The sequence below is a fragment of the Puma concolor genome, chromosome B2 (assembly GCF_028749965.1).
Source record: "Puma concolor isolate L17-30 chromosome B2, mPumCon1.1.hap2, whole genome shotgun sequence".
Taxonomy (NCBI): domain Eukaryota; kingdom Metazoa; phylum Chordata; class Mammalia; order Carnivora; family Felidae; genus Puma; species Puma concolor.
The window spans coordinates 96117277-96140788 of record NC_141671.1 but is presented as its reverse complement, the minus strand read 5'-3'; the positions used below and the strand labels follow the sequence as shown (position 1 = coordinate 96140788).

Genomic DNA, 23512 nt, shown 5'->3' with positions numbered 1-23512 from the left:
GAGTTCAGTCATCAATGACCAATATCCTGCCTATGTAATGGAACTTCCATAAAAACCCTATAAACAGTGGGGTTCTCAGGGAGTATCCAGGTTGGCAAACACATCAAAGTTGTGGGATGGTGGCATGCCCAGAGAGCACGTGGAACCTCTGTGCCCCTTCCCATATACCTTACCCTATGCATCTCTTCCATTTGGCTGTTGCTGGGTTGTATCCTTTATAATAAATGGGTAATATTAAGTAAGGTGTCTCCCTGAATTTTGTGAGCTGTTATCAAACAGCAAATAGCAGATTATCAAACCTGAGGAGGTCTTTGTGAGAAATCCTGACTTATAGCTGGTTTAGTCAGAAGTATAGGTGGCCCGAACTTGTGAATGGCTTCTAAAGGAGGGGGCGCTCTTATGAGACTGAGCTTCGAACCCATGGAGCCCGTGCTCACTCTGGCTAGTTTGTGTTTGGATTGAATTAAGTTGTATGATGTTCAGTTGGTGTCCACAGACAGTTGGGAAATTCTTGGTGTGGAAACCTAAACATACAGTGTCAGACTGGTATGTAGAGGAAACTAGTTTTCCTTTAGGAACTTTTTTAAAATCTAGGTAAGTTTAAATCTATTTTTTTTTTTTTTTTTTTAGGGTGGCTATGGAGAGACTTGTGAAGTATTAATTCAGTATCACCCTAGGCTTTTCCAGACAATTATTCAAATGACACAGAATGAAGATCTCCGAGAAAACATGGTGATGTAATTGTGCTAATAGCTTGTAAAAGAATAAGCCTTATTCATGCTTATCATATATGGCATTTTATTTATTTATTTAAAAAAATTTTTTTTTCAACATTTATTTATTTTTTTTGGGACAGAGAGAGACAGAGCATGAACGGGGGAGGGGCAGAGAGAGAGGGAGACACAGAATCGGAAACAGGCTCCAGGCTCTCGGCCATCAGCCCAGAGCCTGACGCGGGGCTCGAACTCACGGACCGCGAGATCGTGACCTGGCTGAAGTCGGACGCTTAACCGACTGCGCCACCCAGGCGCCCCCATATATGGCATTTTAGAATGTGCTTGGTAGTTTTATTATTACAAGTATTTTAATAATTCAAATTGTCTGCATTATAGGAAAGTATGAATTATACACTAATAAACTTTGTGCTGATATTTAGCCCTGTGAATCTTCTGTCCTCTGGGTCTTTGGTTTTTGCTTAAAATAATTAGAATTTTCCCCAGAGGTAGGGGAAAGTAATCTAAGGAGGAATATCATAGTATCATTAGTAATCACTAGTTTATTGAGTTTATTTGTAATAGTTTTACTCGTTGAAAAATTGCAGAGTTTGAATTTCTCTTATATTTTAGAAGTTTGGAATTAAGTTTCTGTAAATGAACTTGGTGATTTCTGTTTATGTTTTCTATTGCTTTTTTACTGGGTAATTTTGAAAAGATTTTTTGTCATCTTATCTCTGTATTAGCTTTTGTAAGGCAAAATAACTGTAAAGGAGTTGATTTAAACTAGATGGCTTTGGGATACTTTTTAAACTAATAGGTACTTACTTTCTTGATAAAGTTTAATGGATTATTGTGTAATCACATTTTTTTATTTGTAAAAAATTTAGTTACGACAAGTTCTGGAACATTTGTCTCAGCAAAGTGAAAGCCAGTACCTGAAGATTCTAACAAGCCTTGCTGAAGTTGCCACAACAAATGGCCATAAACTGCTTAGGTAAGTGTTTCAAAATATAAGCAAATCAATAGGCAGCAGAATCTGTCAGCTTTGTCTCCTTTCAGGCTTTTCTGGGAATAGTTTATTTTGTTGGATGTTTTTGTCAGTGGTAAGATGTTCTAAAATTTTGCTGACTTATTATTGTTTTGTTTTAACGAACCAGAGCAATCAACTATTACTGGGAAATTTTAGTCTCTCTAGAGTGAAGAAAAATAGGGACTTACTTTAGATTTGGATAGGTTTCTAAAATTTTATAAAATGATAGGTTAGTCATCTAAGTAAAATATACATGAAGAAGAATCAAGGAAATTTAGGAGTCTTTTGTTATTATTGTTCCTCCCCCAAGAAAATAGTTTGGGAATCAAATCGTGATCTCTAATTTATAGAACTCTGGGTACAGGCTACTGTTCAGGGTCTCAGCATACCTTCATGATTCCTTACAAAGTGTTTGCCCTAAACTGTCCCCCTCTGTTCAGTTCTGTATTCTTTCCAAAAGACGCTATGGTTTTAATGGCTGATTTTTATGTTCTTGGAGGTAATGCCTTTATATTACTTGCATTTCTATATATGCCTTTTCCTGCAACTTTACATTATTGTATATGGTTAGCTGCCCCAAATAGGAACAAACAGCCACTTAGAAATGGTTAATGTATTCTTTCTTAGCTTATAAATTTGGCCCACTTCTAATATGGATGCTTTTCCCTGGGTAGTTTTCATTTCACTTCTCTTAGTACACCCAACTCTTAGAACAGGTCATGGTCTTATCTCTGTGGTCGCAACTGGAGTTTCTTCCTCCCAACTCCATATTTCTATATATCAGCTACATTGTCAAGTCCATTATGTTAGCCCCTTTCTGTCTTCCTTTGGGGTTTTCATATACTCAGACCAGAATCACACTCTATAACATTTATGTAGAAGGATCTTTGCTAGGCCCCTTAAACTCCGTGGTACCAAGGTTACCCTCTTGTTTTCTTTTAGCCATTAAGTCTTTCTTCAGTTCTACTCACTATACTATTTGCTAATTTTTTATAATTCAGTTTCTAACTTTGAGACTACTTAAGATTCTTTTTATGGGATTCATTGAATTTCACCTTTATATAATGTTCTCATTTTATTTAGTCGTTTCCATTAATCCATTTATTTGATGAGGGCTTTCTGTGATTCAGACATACTAAAGGCATGGCTCAGGAGTCTGCCAGACTCAGGTTTAAATCCAGATATCACTATTTACTGGGTGATCTCAGCAAGTGACTGTTTTGAGTTTCCCTTTTTCATATACCCATCCGTCTAATACATACTTTTGAGTGCCTACCATCCCCCCAGGTCATCTGGTAGGTGATTGTGAATAAAACAGACAAGATCTCTCCCTGTATTTAATTTACAGCCTAGTCAGGATTTTGTTTTCCTTATTGGAAAATGGTAGTAAATATCCTCTTAATGAATTGTTGTAAAAATGCAATGATAAGATACTGTAAAGTGCCAACCATAATGTTTGGCCCATAGTTGAGATGGTGATGATGATTATATAAATGGAAAATGCCAGAGATAATGATGATTATTTTAAACACCCTGTTTTCCTGTATTAGAAAAATGTCCTGTTTTTTTCTACCTAAATCTTTTGTCCTATGTTTTGCTTTTCCACAGTAAAGAGAAGGCCTATGTTTTTAAATGTTTATGGTTTTATTTTAAGTTCATCTTTAATACTTACAACCAGACACTAAGCTAAGGAGCATTGAAATACATTATTTTATTTAAACCTCACAATAATTTTGTTATTTAGGTAGTAATTTCCATTTTACGTGGAAGAAAACTGAAGTTAGCAACTGACCAAGCTAATACATAGAAGAGTGAGGATTCCTATTCTCATTAATAGAGAGCAGATTCTGGGTTCCAATCTAGCTCTTAAAAGTAACCGGGAGAGGGGCACCTGGGTGGCTCAGTCAGTTGAGCGTCGGACTTCGGCTCAGGTCATGATGCCGCAGTTCGTAAGTTCAAGCCCTGCGTTGAGCTCTGTGCTCACAGCTCAGAGCCTGGAGCCTGCTTCAGATTCTGTGTCTCCCTCCCTCTGCCCCTTCCCCGCTCATGCTCTGTCTCTCTCTGTCTCTCAAAAATGAATAAACATTAAAAAAAAAAAAAAAAAGTAACAGGGAGATGAGTGGAACAGAAGTACGGTAGGAAAAAAGGGGCCATGGCCAGAACGACTTTTAAAACTGTTTTACTAAACTGCACTGCCTCACCACCTACAGTGCTACTTTTCAAATGCTCTATGAAATCTGCTAATTATGGCCATTTTGGGGCTCTAAGTATCTTTTTCTTTTATTTTTCTAAATGTTTATTCATTTTTGAGAGAGAGTGGGGAGGGGAAGAAAGAGGGACAGAGGATCTGAAGCAGGCTCTGCGCTAACAGTGGCAAGATCATGACCTGAGCCGAAATCTGACATTCAGCCTACTGAGCCACCTGGGTACCCCTAAGTATCTTTTTCTTGAGATTGGTAGTGAGTATTGGTTATTAGAATTATATTAGAATTTATTGTGTTGTTTACTGTTTTGGGAAGTCCCGTGTTTCTCCTTTACTACCTTTACCTGACACTGTTACCACTCTCGCCAGTTGTGTGGGTTCTTCATTCCCCACACCAGGCAATTCTTTGAACACCAGCTGGTGTACAGCTTTTCTCAGCTTTGAAAACTATCCATCTAGAGACACATCAAATCTCATAGGTTAAGGACTCTTTCTTACGAGACTGCTCCCACTTTCAGATGCCAATTCCAAGTAGTAAATCCCCAGGTTAGCCATAACTTCTCTCTGACTTCACTACAAATTAGAAGTTCTCATGACCTCCTTCCCCTTGGGTTTGGTTATTTTTTAGAACAGCTCACAGTATTCGGGGAAACACTTATTTAGATTTGCCAGTCTATTAAAAGACACAATAAAGGATGCAGATGATCAGCCAGATGAAGAGATACAAAGAAAAAGGTATTGGAGGATCTCGAGCACAGGAACTTCTGTCCCCATGGAGTTGAGGGTGCCACCCTCCCAGTATGTGGACGTGTTCACTAATCTGGAAGTTCCCTGAACCCCATAGTTTTGGGCTTTTTGTGGAGGCTTTACCCTGTAGGCATGTTGATCATTAACTCCATTTCCAGTCCTTCTCCCCTCTCTGGATAACGTGGGGGTGGGGTTGGAAATTCTAAGCTTCTAATCATGGCTTAGTCTTTCTGGTGACCAGCCTCCATCCAGGAGCCCACTAAGATTCACTTCAGTAGAACAAAAGACAACTGCTGTCACCCAGGAAATGACAAGAGATTTAGGAACTCTGTATCAGGAACAGCAGTCAAAGACCAAATATTGGAACAAAAGATGTTCCTAGTGCTCTTATTACTTAGGAAATAATGAGGGTTTTAGGAGCTTTGTACCAGGAACCAGGGGTAGAGACCAATATATATGTTTTCTATTGCCTCACAGCTGCCAAGGTAGAATAAGAGGGTCTCAAATACAAATTACTCCCTCCTGAGGGTTTATGTTTCATGGTACTTTTGCAAATTGTCTCCCTTTTGTTCATTAATTTATAAATCATTTTATGCTTCTTAACCCACAATGGGATATAATTTTGGCCGCTTTAATCGAAATTTTAATTAAGAAAACTGATTCAAATATATATTTAGTGACAATTGAGATGTTAATTAGCTTACTTTTGAAAAAATGGATAGCCTTTTGTCTAACCAATTCTGGGAATATTTACTAAAGATAATAAATATGTACTTAAAAAATTTTTTTAATGTTTTTTGAAATTTATTTTTGAGAGAGAGAGAAAGAGAGAGAGGGAGGGAGGGAGGGAGACACAGAATCTGAAGCAGGCTCCAGACTCAAGAGTGTCAGTACAGAGCCCGACACAGGGCTTGAACTCACAAACCGCAAGATCATGACCTGAGCCAAAGTTGGACACTCAACCAACTGAGCCACCTGGGTGCTCCTAGATAATAAATATTTATTTGCAGTCCCTTTTGCACATAATGTGTTTGACTAAATAAGTGAATTATCTTACTTTCTGTATACTTATGATTAAAGATAAAGATAGTTATCAATGTGCAAATGAACAGAGAAATCACAGCTGTTTGCTTAGTGAGACATTGAATGAAAGTATACTTTCACATATAAACCAAAGGTAAGTTCATGGATAGGGCCTTGATTTAGGAAACTAATGTTAAAACTTTTATATTGAGACCTTATGGCTTGGGAAGAAATTACCATTTTATGATCAAGTGGAGAACGATATGATGAAGTTTAGATTTTGTGATATTTTTGTATAATACTAAAGATATTTCACTTGTTGTAAAGTGAAAAATAACGTTTTTTAAATCAGTGATTCAGCTTGGAAGAATTTTAAACTGGTTATAGTAATATAAAATTATTAGATAGTGTTTATAATTGAGAGTCATATTCAGATTCCATTGTTCAGAAAATACTTCTTAAGTCATGAAATATTTCCTAGATCAGTTATTTAAATATTTAAATGTATGGTAATTTTGCAGAGGAAAGTCAAATTCACCTCTTTCTCATAGAAAAATTTGAGAGTCATCATAGTTAACTTTTCCAATAGTCACAACACAATAAAAGAAGGAAGTAGTTTCAGCCAAACTACATTTCTGTTTTGTCAGTGTCAACAATCTTATGATATAAAATTAGAAACACTTCATAAAGACAAATACATAAAAATCAATACAAAGTTACTAGAACAAAAAATTTTGTTAATATGATGTAGGTATCCCAGTTCAATACAGTATGGATAGCAGTAACTGTCATATTTTACTAACAGTTGTAACTGATAGCTAATTTTTATTGAATATTTTTAACAATTTAATAATTCTTAGAATGAGAAACAACATGAATATTGAAGTGAAAATGTCAGGAAATTTTGGGTTCACATGTCACCAGCAGAGAAAATACGCTCTAGTTGGCACTTACACACTGGAATTCTTAGAAGTAGGCATTTGCTATTTCCACATTACTTATGCATTTTATTTATTTTATTTTATTTTTAAGTTTGTTTTGTTTATTTTGAGAGAGAGAGTGAGTGGGGGAGGGGCAGAAGGAGACGGAGAGACAGAATCCCAAGCAGGCTCTGCACTGCCAGCACGGAGCCCAACACGGGGCTTAAACCCAAGAACTGTGAGGTCTTGACCTGAGCGGAAACCAAGAGTCGGACGATTAATCAGCTGAGCCACCCACTCACCCTACTAATCCTTTTAATTATTATTATTCCCGAAAAGCAAATAACCCAGTGAAGAAATGGGCAGAAAACATGAATAGACACTTCTCTAAAGAAGACATCCGGATGGCCAACAGGCACATGAAAAGATGTTCAGCGTTGCTCCTTATCAGGGAAATACAAATCAAAACCACACTCAGGTATCACCTCACGCCAGTCAGAGTGGCCAAAATGAACAAATCAGGAGACTATAGATGCTGGAGAGGATGTGGAGAAACGGGAACCCTCTTGCACTGTTGGTGGGAATGCAAATTGGTGCAGCCGCTCTGGAAAGCAGTGTGGAGGTTCCTCAGAAAATTAAAAATAGACCTACCTTATGACCCAGCAATAGCACTGCTAGGAATTTATCCAAGGGACACAGGAGTACTGATGCATAGGGGTACTTGTACCCCAATGTTCATAGCAGCACTCTCAACAATAGCCAAATTATATAGAAAGAGCCTAAATGTCCATCAATTGATGAATGGATAAAGAAATTGTGGTTTATATACACAATGGAATACTACGTGGCAATGAGAAATAATGAAATATGGCCTTTTGTAGCAACGTGGATGGAACTGGAGAGTGTGATGCTAAGTGAAATAAGCCATACAGAGAAAGACAGATACCATATGGTTTCACTCTTATGTGGATCCTGAGAAACTTAACAGGAACCCATGGGGGAGGGGAAGGAAAAAAAAAAAAAAAAAAAGAGGTTAGAGTGGGAGAGAGCCAAAGCATAAGAGACTGTTGAGAACTGAGAACAAACTAAGGGTTGATGGGGGGTGGGAGGGAGGAGAGGGTGGGTGATGGGTATTGAGGAGGGCACCTTTTGGGATGAGCACTGGGTGTTGTATGGAAACCAATTTGACAATAAATTTCATATATAAATAAAAAAAATAAAATAAAATAAAAAAAAATTATTATTATTGACGTATAGTTGACATACAATGTTGTGTAAATTTCAGGTGTATAACATAGTCATTCAACAATTCCATGTTACTCAGGGCTCAACATGATATGTATAGTTACTATATGTCACCATACATACATACAGTGTTATTACAGTATTATTGAGTATATTCCCTATGCTGTACTTTTCATCTCCTTGACTTTTCATCTCTGTGAGCTGGGTAAAATACACTTGGGAGAATTTAGGGTAAGCTATGATAATTAATATATATAATCATAACCATTCTGCCCAAAAGTTTATGTAACTCTTTACTCTGCTTTTGTGCTACCATTAAAATACAAGATAACTGATGTTAGAGATTCCAAATTAAACAACCCCCTGAACAACAACAACAAACTTTTTTTTTTTTTTTAAAGATCTGCCACTCGTTTCAATACAGATTTAGCCTAACTCCTACAATTTCTCTATGGAAGAATAGTTGATTGATATTTGTAATGATGAACAATTCCCAGGCACTATAAAATTATGAAGGGCTTTTTGATTTGTCAAAGAAGGTTTATATTATATTCAGTATTGTTGTGTTAATTGGATTTGAGTTCTTTTTTTCTTCACAGTGGTGTGTATATCCTATATTTATGTACAGTCATAAGACTACTAAGACTACCATTAGAGAACTGCCTTGATGCTGATGTTAACTTTAAGGTTATTCAATTTGTAAGTGTTCTGCTATATGTGAACAATTGGTTACTATTCTGGGGTGAGGAGGGGAAATGAGGTTATGGATAGAGTAGAAAGTTCAGCTTCTACAATAGAGTTGTAGGTTGACTTGAGAACATAATCAACATTTCTATTTCTCTGTGAAATGTCCTCAGAATTCCCAAGAGTCCGTTTAATTTATAAATATACTTTTGGAAGTGAAAGTTAGAGATTGCTTAAAGTTGATGCCTCAAGAAACCAACTGTTGGTGCTTTCCTTCATATTTGTGCTTTGATTATTGGTTCTATTCTGGTTGCTTAAACATTAATAATTCATTCATATGCAATCCAAATAATGTATAGCAACTTCCTATTAAACAAAGCATTCCGTTCCCTATCACAATAGGAAGGAACTTCGCTAGTTATATTAGGAAACAGATGATTACTGTGATGAAAATGTTTTAAATTAAGTATTTTAAGATGTAATTTGTTTTATTCCACCTAACCTGTTCGTATTTTAACTTTTATTTTCAGCTTGTCTAGTAATTATGATGCTCAAATGAAGAGCCTTTTAAGGATTGTGAGGATATTTTGTCATGTCTTTCGAATTGGTCCATCCTCTCCCAGTAATGGAATCGATTTGGGCTACAATGGGAATAAAACTCCAAGAAGCCAGGTGTTCAAGGTCAGAAAAGTATATGATGTTGTTAATAAGATAGACAAAAAAGAGATGAATGTGACAAAGCATGCATTCATTAGTCAGAAACCTCATAAACTAAGTTTGGTTCATACTCCTATCACATTTTAAGTTAGACACACATTTCTCCTTTCATCCCTGTGTAATCAACAGCAATTCTTAAGTGGTAAGCTTTCTGTATTTTTCTTACAAGTAACATTTTAATTCCATTAGTGTTGTATTCAAAGGGTAAAGATACTTAATACTTAAATCTACTTTTTTAAATTGGATTACTTTTTTAAATTGGATTGGGTTTTAAATGTAGCAATATGCAGCCATCATGCTTTTTAAAAAATTATTCAGAAGTAAAGAAAATAACTAGTTTTCTTTTTTTTTCCTTGTGTCCATTTTTTTTAAAGTTTTTATTTTAATTCCAGTTAGTTAACATACAGTATTATGTTAGTGTCAGGGGTACAATATAGTGATTCAGCAATTTCATACATCACCCAGTGCTCATCACAAGTGTCCTCCTTAATCCCCATCACCTATATAACCCATTCCTTCTCCCCACTCCCTTCTGAAAATACCTAGTTTCTATTTAGAGGTTATTATTGCATATTTTCAGAAGGGAGTTAATGTGTGTGTCCATATATGTGTTTTAAAAGTAAGTTTACTTTCATTTCCTGTGTTTACTACCAATTAATTCCTGGGACTCTTCAAGGAAGAATCATTGAGGTATTTCTTTTCTCTTCTTAAAAATAAAAAAAAATATATTTATTTATTTTGAGAGAGAGAGAGTACAAGCAGGGGAGGGACAGAGAGAGAGGGAGAGAGAAAGAGAATCCAAGCAGGCTCATCAAAGTCAGCGTAGAGCCTGATGCAGGTATCAATCTCATGAACTGTGAGATCATGACCTGAGCCAAAATCAAGAGTTAGATGCTTCACTGACTTAATCACCCCGGCACCCTGAGATATTTGCTTAAAATATTTGTATTGCTTCAGCTGCTTCCTGTAAGACCCAAGACAGTGTTGCTACCTAAGTTAAAGTATAATTTTATGAATTAAGCAAAATGAATGTGGCTATAATTGTTATTGTTAAGGCTTTTTTTTTTCTTGAGGCGTATTTTTAAATAACTCAGATTTTGGACAAATGTGTAACTTTATAACTGTTTTCATATTAGCTTTTTAAAGGTAACTTATCTTAAGAAATGTTCATGGTACAAAATTTGCTTTTGGGTTCATGAAGGTTTGTATTTCTTTAAATAGTCTTTTGAGTATAAATATAGGTTATCTATCCAAAAAGTGATATAAACATTTTTGTCACTTTCTAAAAAACTAGTTATGATTGACAGCTTTACTGTCTGTAAAATTTGAAGTAAAACTAATGACCAATGCTAAGTGATTCTTTTCTTAATGGAACTTTTTGGGCACCTACAAATAAGTGCTTTGTAAACATTTTGACACTGGTGGATTTTAATAGCTAAAATAGGTACAATAGGCTTTTAGAAAGATGTGTGTAAGGGTCTTGCATCTGTTTGTGTTCTTCACTGTTTCTCAAGAGTTAGTGCAGAAAAGAGTTTTCATCTGTTTGTGTGTGTGTGTGTGTGAGAGAGAGAGAGAGAGAGAGAGAGAGAGAGAGAGAGAGAGAGAAAGAGATTGATTCTTATTTTTTTCCTTTTTTTCCCCTATTGTGCCACCTCCTGGAAGAAGGCAGTTATACAACTTTTTGTAATTCAAATTTTGGCTTTTCACGTACCACTTCTTCAATACTAGTTTGGAGTCATAAGTTACTATCTTTGTAAAATTTGAATCTAAATATTGATCCACTATTTTGTCAGTGTTATTTTAAGTGAGTTTTACTGCTTAAATAGTCACATTACATGCAGTTGTTCTTAATGTATTCTGGTATGGCTTGTGCTGATTTAATTTTCTGCTTATCCTTTCTACTTACCTATAATGATGAATAGAAAATCAAATCAGGTATAGATAAAGTCACTATTCTCCAAATTGGGTATAGATTATATTCACTATTGTCTGTTTTTTTGTTTTTGTCTTTGTTTTTTTGGTTTTTCTTTTTTTTTTTTTTTTTTTTTTTGGTTAAAATTTGAGTCTGCCATGTGTTTGGTAATGATCAGAAAATAAGTATGTGTTAATTTGTGGCATCTCTATAGGAATTTTGTGCTTGATTTAAAATGTTAGTTTCCTATCTAGCCAGTCAATACTGGTATAACAGAGTAGAAAAGGGTATCTCCTTGGTTTTCTTTGAGCTTTTCTTTTGTGAAATCTAAACTCTGTTTTGATTATTATATCAATGACATATGTATTACAAAAAGCTCTTTTTTTTCTATCTTATTTCATTTGTTAGTATCTTTTTTTAAGGGATTGTTTTATGCATCATTGACAACTGCTTTTGCCTTGACCGTTGTTGTTTTTTTTTTTTTTTTTAATTTTGACCTTACACTTCGGTAAAACATTTTTATTACAAAACTACCTACGTTTTTAAAAACATTAAATGTTACTCTTAAAAATTTATTAGTCTCTTGACATATAATTTTATGAATTATATTTTATGACTGGAGGATGACAAAATGATGCCCTCCCACTTACAAGGATAAAAAATAGAAACTACATTGTCATCTATTTATATAAAATCTTCTGTTCATTGTGGGGTGATTCAGAGTTGTAAAGATCATAACCATTTCCTGAGTTCCTGCAATGTTAGACTGGAAAATACCATTTTAATTTTTACCACATTTTGTCTAAGGTAGCCATTGATCCCTACTTTCCATTTCATTAACTAGGTACTCTAACATGTCACTTTATTGTTAGGATTAACTAATGGGTTTTCCATTACGAATGAGTGGGTTTATAGGCCATGTGGTTTTAGTAGGTGAAATTGTTTAACATCCTGTTACTAGTTTTCTGATTTATCTTAGAAATCTTTTAAGTTAATCGTAACACTTAGCCATTTTTTCAGTGTTAAGAGATTTTTATCTAATGCCTTGGGAACCTCGGAGCATCTGAAGGAGAAGGTAGTTATGTTTATTGAAGCAGTGTGAACATGGGGAAGACAGTTTAGACTTACTGAATCTTGATATGCTCTTCTTTTGTGACTAGTAAGCTGTGACTATTAATACTTACATAAAATTGTAATTGGGAAAGTTTGGAAGCTGAGAATGATTGAGAAACTTTTAACTTCAAAATCTTATATTTTGGATTGTAACATTTGACATTATCAAGTTGAGAATAGTGAGACTTTACTGTTAAATTTCAAGAGTGTATTTCAAGATACTATTAAAGAACTTAATTTAGTAATGCTTTCCTGTCAAATTCATATCTCACGTTGGTACATGGATCTTAAATTTTTAAAAAATTGTCCAGCAAGTTTGAGATTATATATTATAGCTTTGAAATAGAACTTAAAATGTTTTGAAAATTATGTATGATTGCCAATAATGTGAAATGAAGCAATATTTCACAATGGCGAGATCTGCTAATGTTTTCCATAGTCATTGGCTCATTTTTCAGTAAAAGTTGATATATATACGGTGCTTTATATCTTTATTTTTTTGGTGCTTTGTGTCTTAGCTAATGTTTTTATCATTATTATTTATGAATATAGAAAGCATCATAGATAAGGCTTGAAATTGTTTATTTTTAATTTTAAAAATTTATTTTAATCCTTTTTATCTGTGGCTAGTACCACAGTTAGAAATTAAAGTTATTTTCACAGTACTTTTTTTGTTGTTGAGGCATGAACTTTGTGAACAGATCTTCAAAGGAAAACTCTGTAGGTAAAAATACCTTGAGGTTGGGATTTAGTTTTAATACATATGTGAATGAAGAAAAAAAAGATACAAAAAAGAGAAGAGTAAAGAAAGGCCTAAGATGACGTACTACTTCTTTTTTCTCCTCATTCTGTTTTAATTTTTGCTGTGTTCCTTTATTGAAACTCTTTCTAGACTATCATTTTTACACAGATATGGGCTTTAAAAATTATTTCTGGATTATTCAAAACTTGCCTTTAATTTTTACACATTGTCAGTATTTAAAAATAGGATTGTTGGGTGCCTGAGTGGCTCAGTCAGTTAAACGTCCAACTCATGATCTCAGCTCAGGTCTTGAGCTCAGGGTTGTGAGTTTGAACCCCTCTTTGGGCTCCATGCTGGGTATGGAACCTACATTAAAAAAAAAAAAAAAAAAAAAAAAGGAGAGAAAGGAAAAAATGGGATTGTTGCTGGTTGTTGCTGGTTCAGGCCCAGTGCTCTCATCTGTGTGAGCAGCAGGTATCATTTCTTGCCTTAGGCTTCATCTCTATCCAGTGTGCTGTTTTTCTAGGTTGCAGTCCTCATTCAGAGGCCAATTATTCCTTTTGCCTTTTGTTTCAAGAAGTTTTACATTACCACCTGTTCTTTCTATTTTGGAAGTTCATTTTGTGATGTACAGCTAAAAGTTTTAGTGACGTAAAATGCTCTTTTTCATTCTTTACAGCAGGTTTGATGTTTTGCTCACGAGAATTAAGACATTTTCTGTACAGGTATCATCTCAGTGTTTATGGCAGCTGGTGCCTCTTACCCTTCCTTTGAAGCAGCTCAGGGATCCTGAATCTTGCAGCTGCTACGCCTAACCATGGAAGAGCCCTCTTTGTTGGGGAGAGGGGTGCTTATTTCAACCTCAGAGAGTATAATCAGTTTCTCACTTTGCCTACCTATTTATGTAGTATGTACTAACTAAATATTTGTTGAAAGAAGGGACTAGCTTTTTGTTGATGATAGGGGGAGCTTTTTTTGCTTTATTTTGTTTTCTGCTTTTTGGTTTAATGTTTAAGTGAAGACTTAAGATTGATTTAATTATTTGCAAATCTAGTAAGTCAAATAAATATTCTCAAAAAGACAATGTTCTGCAAACCTGAAGAAAAGCTGAACACACAGCAGAAGAACTTGTTAGAAAATAATGATAAAGAATTTCCTGGAAGAACATGTTATTTAACCATTTCTTAAACTTCCAATTATAGTTGTGTAATCTCTTTCCGTAAAGTAAGATTTTAATATTTAAAAGTAACATTTCTTTTGGTTGAAATATTGTGGGTCTTTCTGAAGCGCATCGTCTAGTTTGTAGCATTCTGTGATCCCATAAGAAACAAAAAGATTAACTCTTATATTCATTTGCAGAAAGACAGTTTATCATTCTCAACAGTAATATTTAAAATGGTATATAGCTTTTCAAACTCCCCCTGCCCCCCAACTTCTTCGTCACACCCCCATTGTGACTGCTTCTGCACCACATTTAGGGCTCCCTGCTCCTGCTAAGATAGTGCTGCCATTGTCTCCCTCCAGATGCCATCATGATTATCTTCCAGAACCTCATCAGTCATGATGAGATGTTCTCTGACATCTATAACATCTGGAGATCATGGGTGGGTTGTGCCTGGAGGTGGAGGGGAACATGGTTGGTAGGACTGAGGGTAACATTGGTGGATCGTTCATTGGTGGAAATGCCTCCGCTGAAGGTCATGTGTGTGAAGGTACCAAAAGCACAGTAATCACTGGTGTTGATGTTGTCATGAACCATCACTTGCAGGAAACCAGCTTCACAAAAGAAGCCTACAAGAAGTACATCAAATGAAATCAATCCAAGGCAAGCTCGAAGAACAGAGGCCAGAAAGAGTAAAACCTTTTATAACAGGGCCTGCAGAACGAATCAGGCACATCCTTGCTAATTTCAAAAATGACCACTTCTTTATTGATGAAAACATGAATCTAGATGGCATGGTTGCCCTGCTGGACTACCGTGAGAGTGGTGTGACCCCACATACGTCCTTTAATGATGGTTTAGAAATGGAAACATGTTAACAAATTTGGCTGTTACTCTGGATGTATCTCCTGTTGTCATAAGTGGTGGCTCCTCATCCACACAACACCAGGACTTAGACAAATGGGACTGATGTCATCTTGAGCTCTTCATTGATTTTGACCTTGATTTATTTGGAGTAGAGGCATTGTTTTTAAGAAAAAAAAAATACACATTTAAACTCATTTGAGAGAATGGCCTCTTGGTTTAGTACATATTTAAATCCACCCTGTGTAGTGTCCTGGGGAAGCTAGAGCCTGGTTGTAGACTACTGCTAGAAAGCATAAGACTTCCTGCAGATAAGTCTACAGTGAGAACTACTTCTGGGACTGCAGTATTAAAAACAAGAACCCAAAGTCTTAATTCTGAGTTCAAGTAAACGGAAAGACCATGCTCATAGCTGTGCCAACATTTGAAGTGGATTCTTTACACATTTCATCACCTACAAACAGGAGTAGTGAACTCTGGGAAAGATTACTAAAAGAATAAAAAGAGACTAATACAGTTGGAAGCAAAAACAAAACAAAACAATAGTGTAGGAATGAAGGAGCATTTAAGTGCTATCTTTCTCCTTGACCCTGACTGTTAATTTTTATTTGGGGTTAAAAATGTTCTTGCAGACCTTTTTTCCCACCAGTTTTATTGAGATATAATTGACATATAACATTGTGTAAGCTCAAGGTGTATAATTTGATAATTTGATACACATATACATTACCACAATAAGGTCAGTTAACACATTCTTCACTCACATTATTACCATTTTCTTGTCATGGTGACAACATTAAAGCTTTACTTTCATAGTAACTTAAAAAAAATTTTTTTTTAATGTTTATTTATTTTTGAGATAGAGCATGAGCAGAGGAGGGGCAGAGAGAGAGGGAGACATAGAATCTGAAGCAGGCTCCAGGCTCTGAGCTGTCAGCACAGAGCCCAACATGGGGCTCAAACTCATGAACCATGAGATCGTGACCTGAGCCGAAGTCAGACGCTTAAGCGACTGAGCCACCCAGGTGCCCCCATGGTAGCTTTCAATTTACAGTACAGTATTGAAAACTAGACATGATGTTGTATATTAGATCCCTGGTAGCATTCTTTTGATAGTACTTGGGCATTTATACTTCTGCTTGTTAAAAATTACTAGTTATTAGGGATGATGTAAATTATTTCATCTCCTTTAGTACTTAGTCCTGTTGTAGCATTTGTGATTACATAATATTTTAAAAAGAAAATTTCATTTGCTGTTAGTTTACAAAAGACATTTCATTATTTTTAAAAGGAATATTTTAAATAGTGTAAAAAAAAGAAACAGTTTACTCCCTCCCTTTTTCTTTTTCAAGCTGTTAATCTTTACTTGGAATTAAGGATTTGCTAGTCAGTTTTGATAGTTGCTAGTCATTAGATGGAATTTGTGTATATGTGTATGAAAGCATATGCATGTATGTGCATATATATAAATACTATGTAAAATTTTTAAATTTTTCTCCATAAATTTTCAAAATTCTATGAATTACATGAAAAGAGTACAATAAAGCTTTTATTTTTTAAGTTTATTTATTTCTTTTAGTGATCTCTACACTCTCTGTGGAGCTCGAACTCACAACCCTGAGATCAAGAGTCACATGCTCCACCAGCTAACCCAGGCAGGCACCCCAGAACCAAACTGTTCATTAGACTTTTTAGGACTTCTTATTTTTTTTTAATTGAAAAAAGACAGTTGAAAATTGTTAACACATGAATATAGTAAAGGTTGGGGGATTGTATATTTAAAAGTAATATATGCTTTTAGAACTAAATATTTGAAAATTTTTAAAAGAGGAAAGATTGCTTATGAATTTTTTGTTAGATTTTAGGTTTTACCTTTTTATTCCAAGGAATAAATAAATACAAATTAAATTTTTGCTATAAATGAAGAAATTGTTATTTATGTGGCATTCATATGTTTTGTTATTTACCTTCAGGCACTGCTGTCACATTAACTTGGGAAAGGAACAGTAGCTAGAGTAAATTTTCTCTTTTATAATATTTGCTTGAGTGAGTTTTTTTATCCTGGAGTTTAAGAATGATGTTAAAAAAACCCTTCTGTTTTTCTCCTAGCCTCTTGAATTGCTTTGGCACTCATTAGATGAATGGCTAGTTTTAATAGCTACAGAATTGATGAAAAACAAGAAGGATTCAACGGATATCACTTCTATTTTGCTGAAACAAAAAGGCCAAGATCAAGATGGCACTTCCATTCCTCCATTTGAACCTCCAGGACCTGGGAGCTATGAAAATCTATCCACTGGCACAGGGGAATCTAAACCAGATGCTCTTGGAGGGAAACAGGAAGCCAGTGCAGACTGTCAGGATGTTATTTCTATGACAGCTAACCGGCTAAGTGCTGTCATTCAAGCCTTTTACATGTGCTGTTCTTGTCAGATGCCCCCAGGGTAAGAAGGTTTCTGCTTATTATTTCCTTTTCTGATAGATGAAGAAAAGCTATGATTTTTTTGGTAATTTCAGTAACAGACAATAATATGTTGATTTTAGGTTCTGTTTTGATCTCTTTTAGGACACTCATTGTACTAATCTAGAATTGGTTTAAAATATTTGAGTTTTAAGCATTATATAAATGATTAACATGTAGAATGGTGAATGTCACTTTGTGCAGGATTACTTAATTTTGTATTCAAAGTGTATAGAGCAGAGATGTTTAAATTTCAAGGTTTTTAAAAAGTCACTGTTCATATCCTCTATTAATGAAAAGTTCTATATATTTTTTCATCTTATAAATTGACTAGGCATGCCTAGTTTTCCAAACACAGATCTTTTTTTTTCTTCTGCTAGGAGCCAGTCCAATTGTATACATAGTTACCAGATTTGCTTTATCACCAATTTCCGTCCATACGTTCTGATTTTTTTATCCCCCACAGAATGACTTCACCCCGTTTCATTGAATTTGTCTGCAAACATGATGAAGTTTTAAAATGCTTTGTTAATAGGTAAGGCTTTCTTGGATTCATAGATCGCTCTTGTAGGCTTTTCTTTCTTTGCTTACAGTGTTTATCTCAACAGAAATAATGTTTTTTTCTGTTACAATTCAAAAAATGCTCAATGATAAGTAAAAATATAGTAGGTGTAGATTAATATTTTTCTTTTGTTTCAGTATCTGTATATCTGAATTTGTATTTCACTTATTCATCCTTCCTGTCCATTTAAACAAAATATATTTTTCTTTTAGAAATCCCAAAATTATATTTGACCACTTTCACTTCCTCCTTGAATGTCCTGAGTTGATGTCAAGATTCATGCATATCATAAAAGCACAGGTAGAGATTTCTCTTAATCTTGTTTTTAATCTGTCTAATGAAAATTAGTTTTTTAATTTGAATACTTTTTAGTGAAATAATTATTATACTTGAGACCTCTTGCTAGAAGGAGTGAAATTACCTTATTCTTTACTTCAGTATGTGGAATTACATTAATATGTTACATTAGTATGAGGGGCATTTTTTTATCTTCAAGAATGTGTACTGAGTGTCCAGTGTGTGCAAAAGCTTGTGCAAAGACAACAGAACACATTGCCACATTTCCTGAAATGAGTTTTATGGAGCATTAGTCCTATAAGGCTGATGGTCCTTGAGGAAAGGATTTTATCCCTAAATATGTTTGGAAAATACAATATGCCCTGTTGGAGATTTGTAAAGCGTATCAGCAGCTTGTTAAAAGGCTTTGAGAAACCATTTGGTAAAAATAGTGATTTAACTTTCTTAATCCTCCAAATTTATTTGACCTGAGATCCTTTCCCCCACCAGGGTTCATTCCACATATCTCATGTTTCGTGAAACATGCTAGGGAAAAGTTTTTTTTGCTACTTACTAGCTATGTAATTTTGGGCACATTTCCAACATCCTTGAGCCTTGGTTTCTTCATCTATAAAATAGAGATAATGACACCAACCTCAAAAACTATTGTGAAGAATAAATTTTAAATAATAACTGGTATGTATGTTCAATAAATGGCAGTTATTTGGAGATAGAAAGCATATGTCCTTTCTCCACAAAGATCTTAATTCAGTCTAGCAGGTAAGATAATAAATGTACCTATAAAAGAGTAATTACATCATTATCTGACTGCTTAGGACTTTAAGGGAGGAAGACTTTGCTTCTGCCTGCTATAGTCAAGGAAACTTTTAAAAAGAGGAGGTGGATTTTATGCTGGACCTTGAAAAACATTGCAAAATTTTGCTTGGAGTGAATTGGGTAGATGAACATTCTAGCCAAGATATGGTCCAGGGCTTGTAGATGAAGAAGTGTATAAAATTACAATGGTTGAAGCAGAAATGTTGTGTAGGTGAGGAGTGAGGTGTAATTCTGGAAACGTAGGTTGGGTTCACGCTGTGTTAAGCCTTGATTGCCAGATTGAAGGATCTTCTTTGTTTTCTAGGCTGTCAGCAGCCCCTGATAACTTTTCATTCAGGAGAATGATACGATCCTGGCAAAATTTTAAAAAATAATTTGTCAGAAGTGTAGGACAGACTGGAAGCTGTGGTTTGGTTAGTAATCATAAGGTAGATATTATAGGTGTTTTAAAATCTTTTTAGGGACACTGACCCTTTCAGAAATTAAAGCTAAGAACTAATTCTTATAAAATTATACACCTGTATATAAGTATCCTTTTGACATGTGTTAAAAATGATAATGTGAAAGAGAAGATAGTAATAATAACATTTCTTGAATGCTGACTTTAGGTCAGTTACCATATATTTGCTTTACTTGGGTTATTTTCATAGCAATCATGCGAGATGGGTACTCTTGAACTGAAGAGATTATATAACTTGTTTAAGTCATTCAGCTACCAAGTGGGAGAACCAGGATTTAAGGGTCTGTCTGGTTTTTAAATTCATTTTCTTAATCTAAACTATGTGACTCCATTCTAGGGCAAATGAAATTATAGGTGTAAGAAGCTTTTAGTTTTTGAAAGAGATAGTTTGCTATTCTTAATATTATCTCTGCTTTTATTATCTTTTATTATCTCTGCATTTATTTTCCTCTTCCCTTCCTGAACAATTTAGTCAAAAGCATCTGCATTAAGAGGTCCACTGTTTTTACCTATAGAGGAAGTTTTGTTGCCTGGCCAGAGTGAGGAAGGTGTTCACATGCATAATGGCCTAATGTGTGGTTTTGGAGCATGGGTGTGGTAAGGAGATTGTCTGTGTAGAAGAGGGGCTCAGCATGGAGTATGTGAGTTGGAAGAGCATATGGAGGATGTCCAGCATGGAGGGCGGTGACAGTTGCTCAGAGTAGACTGACAGAGCCCGGGTAGGGTAGAGGGCATCGGTGTAGTAAAGTATGCATGTCCGTGACAGGAGATTGGTTATACAGAGGGTGGGCCAGTTCATCAAATAAGTAAGTATACTTCATATGGGAGCCTGGTTTCTCAGTGTTGGAGAGAGGAGTTACAAAATGGAGAAAAGAATGAACCATACGCTGTTGGATTAGAATTGGACGTATCAGTATGAACTTACAGTTTTCAGTGTAGATTGATAGATATAGCAAACCTGGCACCCAGTTCTTGGCTTCTGAACACCGTTCTCAATTAACCAGTGCTCTTTGGAGAAATGGCTTATTTCACGGCTGAGTCAGGGAATGTACAAGATGAGCCTGGAACCTCTTATAATGCAAGAAAGTTTTTCATAGAGTGATAGGATTATGTCAGAATGACACAGAACCAACTTGAATGGACTCCACTGGCCAAAGCTAAATGATGTGAACATCTGAATAAATAATCATGGCAAAATATTCCAAATAAAATTGGAACCCATAAGTCTATATTGAAAAAATTAATGAATAAATGGAAGGTTTGATGAAGCAGGGAGTGTGTTTACAGTCTCAAAGTATCTACTGAAAGAATAGTTAAAAATTACAGAGATTAAAAACTACAGTGGAAAAACTTGGCAGTGATCAAAACAGACATATCAGTGTGCCAGCTAATAGGATGCACTGAGACTGGCATCACTTTTATATTCCTGCCAAAGATGTACACCCTGAATTTAATCTTGAGAACGTCAGACTAACTCTAGAGGAGGGACATTCTCCAAAATAACTGACCTGCAGTTTTTATAAATTTTTTTTAATGTTTTTATTTATTTTTGAGACAGGAGAAACAGAGCATGAGCAGGGGAGGAGCAGAGAGAGAGGGACACACAGAATCTGAAGCAGGCTTCAGACTCTGAGCTGTTAGCACGGAGCCCGATGTGGGGCTCGAACTCAAGGACTGTGAGATCATGACCTGAGCCAAAGTCGGATGCCCAACTGACTGAGCCACCCAGGCACCCCATGACCTGCAGTTTTTAAAACTATCAATCAAGGTCATGAAAATTACGAACACACTGAAGAACTGTACTGGAGTGAAAGAGACATGACAGCTAAATGCAATTCATCAGTCATGACGCTATAAAGGATATTATTAGGAAATTGGTAAAACTTGAAATGGGGTCTAAGGATTAGCTATAGTAATGTACCAGCGTTAATTTCTTGATTTTGATGGTTGTTACCTGGTTATGTAGGAGGATTCTCTTGTTTGTAGGAATTACAACACTGAAGTATTTAAGGGTGACTGGATTTCATGGTGGCAGCTTACTCTCATATAAGGGAAAAAAAATACTTGTACTCTACTGTACTTAGAAATTTTCTGTAACTTGGAGGCAGTTCACAGAAAACAAAAAGGGTAAAAAAAAAAAAAAAAAAAAAGCAATTACCTGGGGTAAGTGGTTGAATTCTTATTCTATTGGTGGCTAAAGGAAGAGACGTTTTGTATGGCTGTACAAATGCTATTAAGAGGAGCCTGTAATCAGTCTTGTGAATTATTTTATGGAAGTGCAGGTACTCAGAAAGTTTATATACAAAAACGTGCCCTTTGGCTTTGTAGTTGTATATAAATGTGTTTTGATCTTCCAGGTATCTTATTAACTTTTGAAGATAACATTTTGTACGTTTTAATGTTCCATTTGAATTACTTTAAAAAATGCCATTTGCTTTTATTTCTTGGCTCATATTTTATAGATAATATCTTACAATAGGGGAATACATTTTCTGTCATGTTAAATAATTTTAACATTATTCCAAATGATAATAAGAACAATATGTATTTATTGAGCATTCTGAATCTTGAGTATTTCCCCAAGTTACTTAACTAACCTTTTATTGCTTCACTTTTCTCTTCTGTGAAATGGGGATGATAAGAGTCCCTTTTTCTCTTAGTGTTGTGAGAATTACATGTGAAAGTGCATGTGAAGTACTTAAAACAGTACCTGTTCACATCCATAGGTGCTTTAATAATTGTTAGCTAATTAATGATTATAGTTATGATTCTTAGGATCTCTATTTGCATTATTTCATTTAATCCTCATAGTTAGCCCTTGAAATATTTTCCCTATTTTACAGGTGGGAAAGCAAGTTCTGAGAGGTTTACTAATTTCCCTAAGGTCATAAACTTAGTAGTGACAGAGCCAGTATTCCAAACCATGTGTATCAAACTTCAAAGCCCCTACATAAATACATTACTTCTGTGTAATGTTTTTTTTTTTCTTATCAGAGTTTTAGAAATAATCAGCATTAAAACTGAAAGCACTTTATATTCTACTTTATTAAAATTTATATGCCCAGAAGTTTTATAACAACAGCAATGCTTTATTCAGAGTGGAAAGACTATTAGAAGTATGAACAAGATTATACATTTAACTTTATTATTTTTAATACATATATCTTTTTCTGTTATTTCATTTTTTGTTTCAAGTTTTTATTTAAATTTCAGTTAGTTAACATATAGTGTAATATTGGTTTCAGGAGTAGAATTTAGTGATTCATCCTTACATATAACACCCAGTGCTCATCTCAAGTGCATTTCTTATTACCCATCACCCATCTAGCTCAATCCCTGCTCATCTACCCTCTGTCAATCTCAGTTTGTTCTCTATAATTAAGAGTCTCTTATGGTTAGCTTCCCTCTTTTTTTTCCCCTTTCCCCTATGTTTATCTGTTTTGTTTCTTAAATGCACAGATGAGTGAAATCATGTGGTATTTGTCTTTCTCTGATGGACTTGTTTCACTTAACATAATACCCTCTAACTCCATCCATGTCGTTGCAAATGGTAAGATTTCATTCTTTTTGATCATCAAGTAATATTCCATTGTGTATATATACCACATCTTCTTTATCCATTCATCTGTCGATGGACATTTGGCCTCTTTCCATAATTTGGCTATTGTTGATAGTGCTGCTGTAAATATCAGGTGCATGTGTCCCTTCAAATCAGTATTTTTGTATCCTTTGGGTAAATACCTACTAGTGCAATTGCTAATTCATAGTGTAGCTCTAATTTTAGCATTTTGAGGAACCTCCATACTGTTTTCCAAAGTGGCTGCACCGGTTTGCATTC

The 23512-nt window shown here is 35.1% G+C and overlaps 1 protein-coding gene and 1 pseudogene across 5 annotated transcripts in view; both read left to right on the top strand.

The window, feature by feature from the left end:
- Nucleotides 1-23512, top strand: part of HACE1 (HECT domain and ankyrin repeat containing E3 ubiquitin protein ligase 1) — a 122357-nt gene that overhangs the window by 46804 nt on the left and 52041 nt on the right. For 4 of the 5 annotated variants that reach the window (XR_015251439.1, XM_025926119.2, XM_025926118.2 and 1 more), the window contains 6 exons: nucleotides 631-732; nucleotides 1604-1710; nucleotides 9099-9249; nucleotides 17188-17522; nucleotides 18006-18074; nucleotides 18314-18401. Coding sequence is in view for 4 of the 5 variants with exons in the window: in XM_025926119.2 (XP_025781904.1) it covers nucleotides 631-732; nucleotides 1604-1710; nucleotides 9099-9249; nucleotides 17188-17522; nucleotides 18006-18074; nucleotides 18314-18401 (852 nt within the window). In the remaining variant the exon portion in view is untranslated. The remainder of the gene's footprint in view (nucleotides 1-630; nucleotides 733-1603; nucleotides 1711-9098; nucleotides 9250-17187; nucleotides 17523-18005; nucleotides 18075-18313; nucleotides 18402-23512) is intronic. The other variant, XM_086707506.1, reaches the window with a different exon arrangement.
- LOC147581118 (translationally-controlled tumor protein-like) lies at nucleotides 9825-17181 on the top strand (annotated as a pseudogene).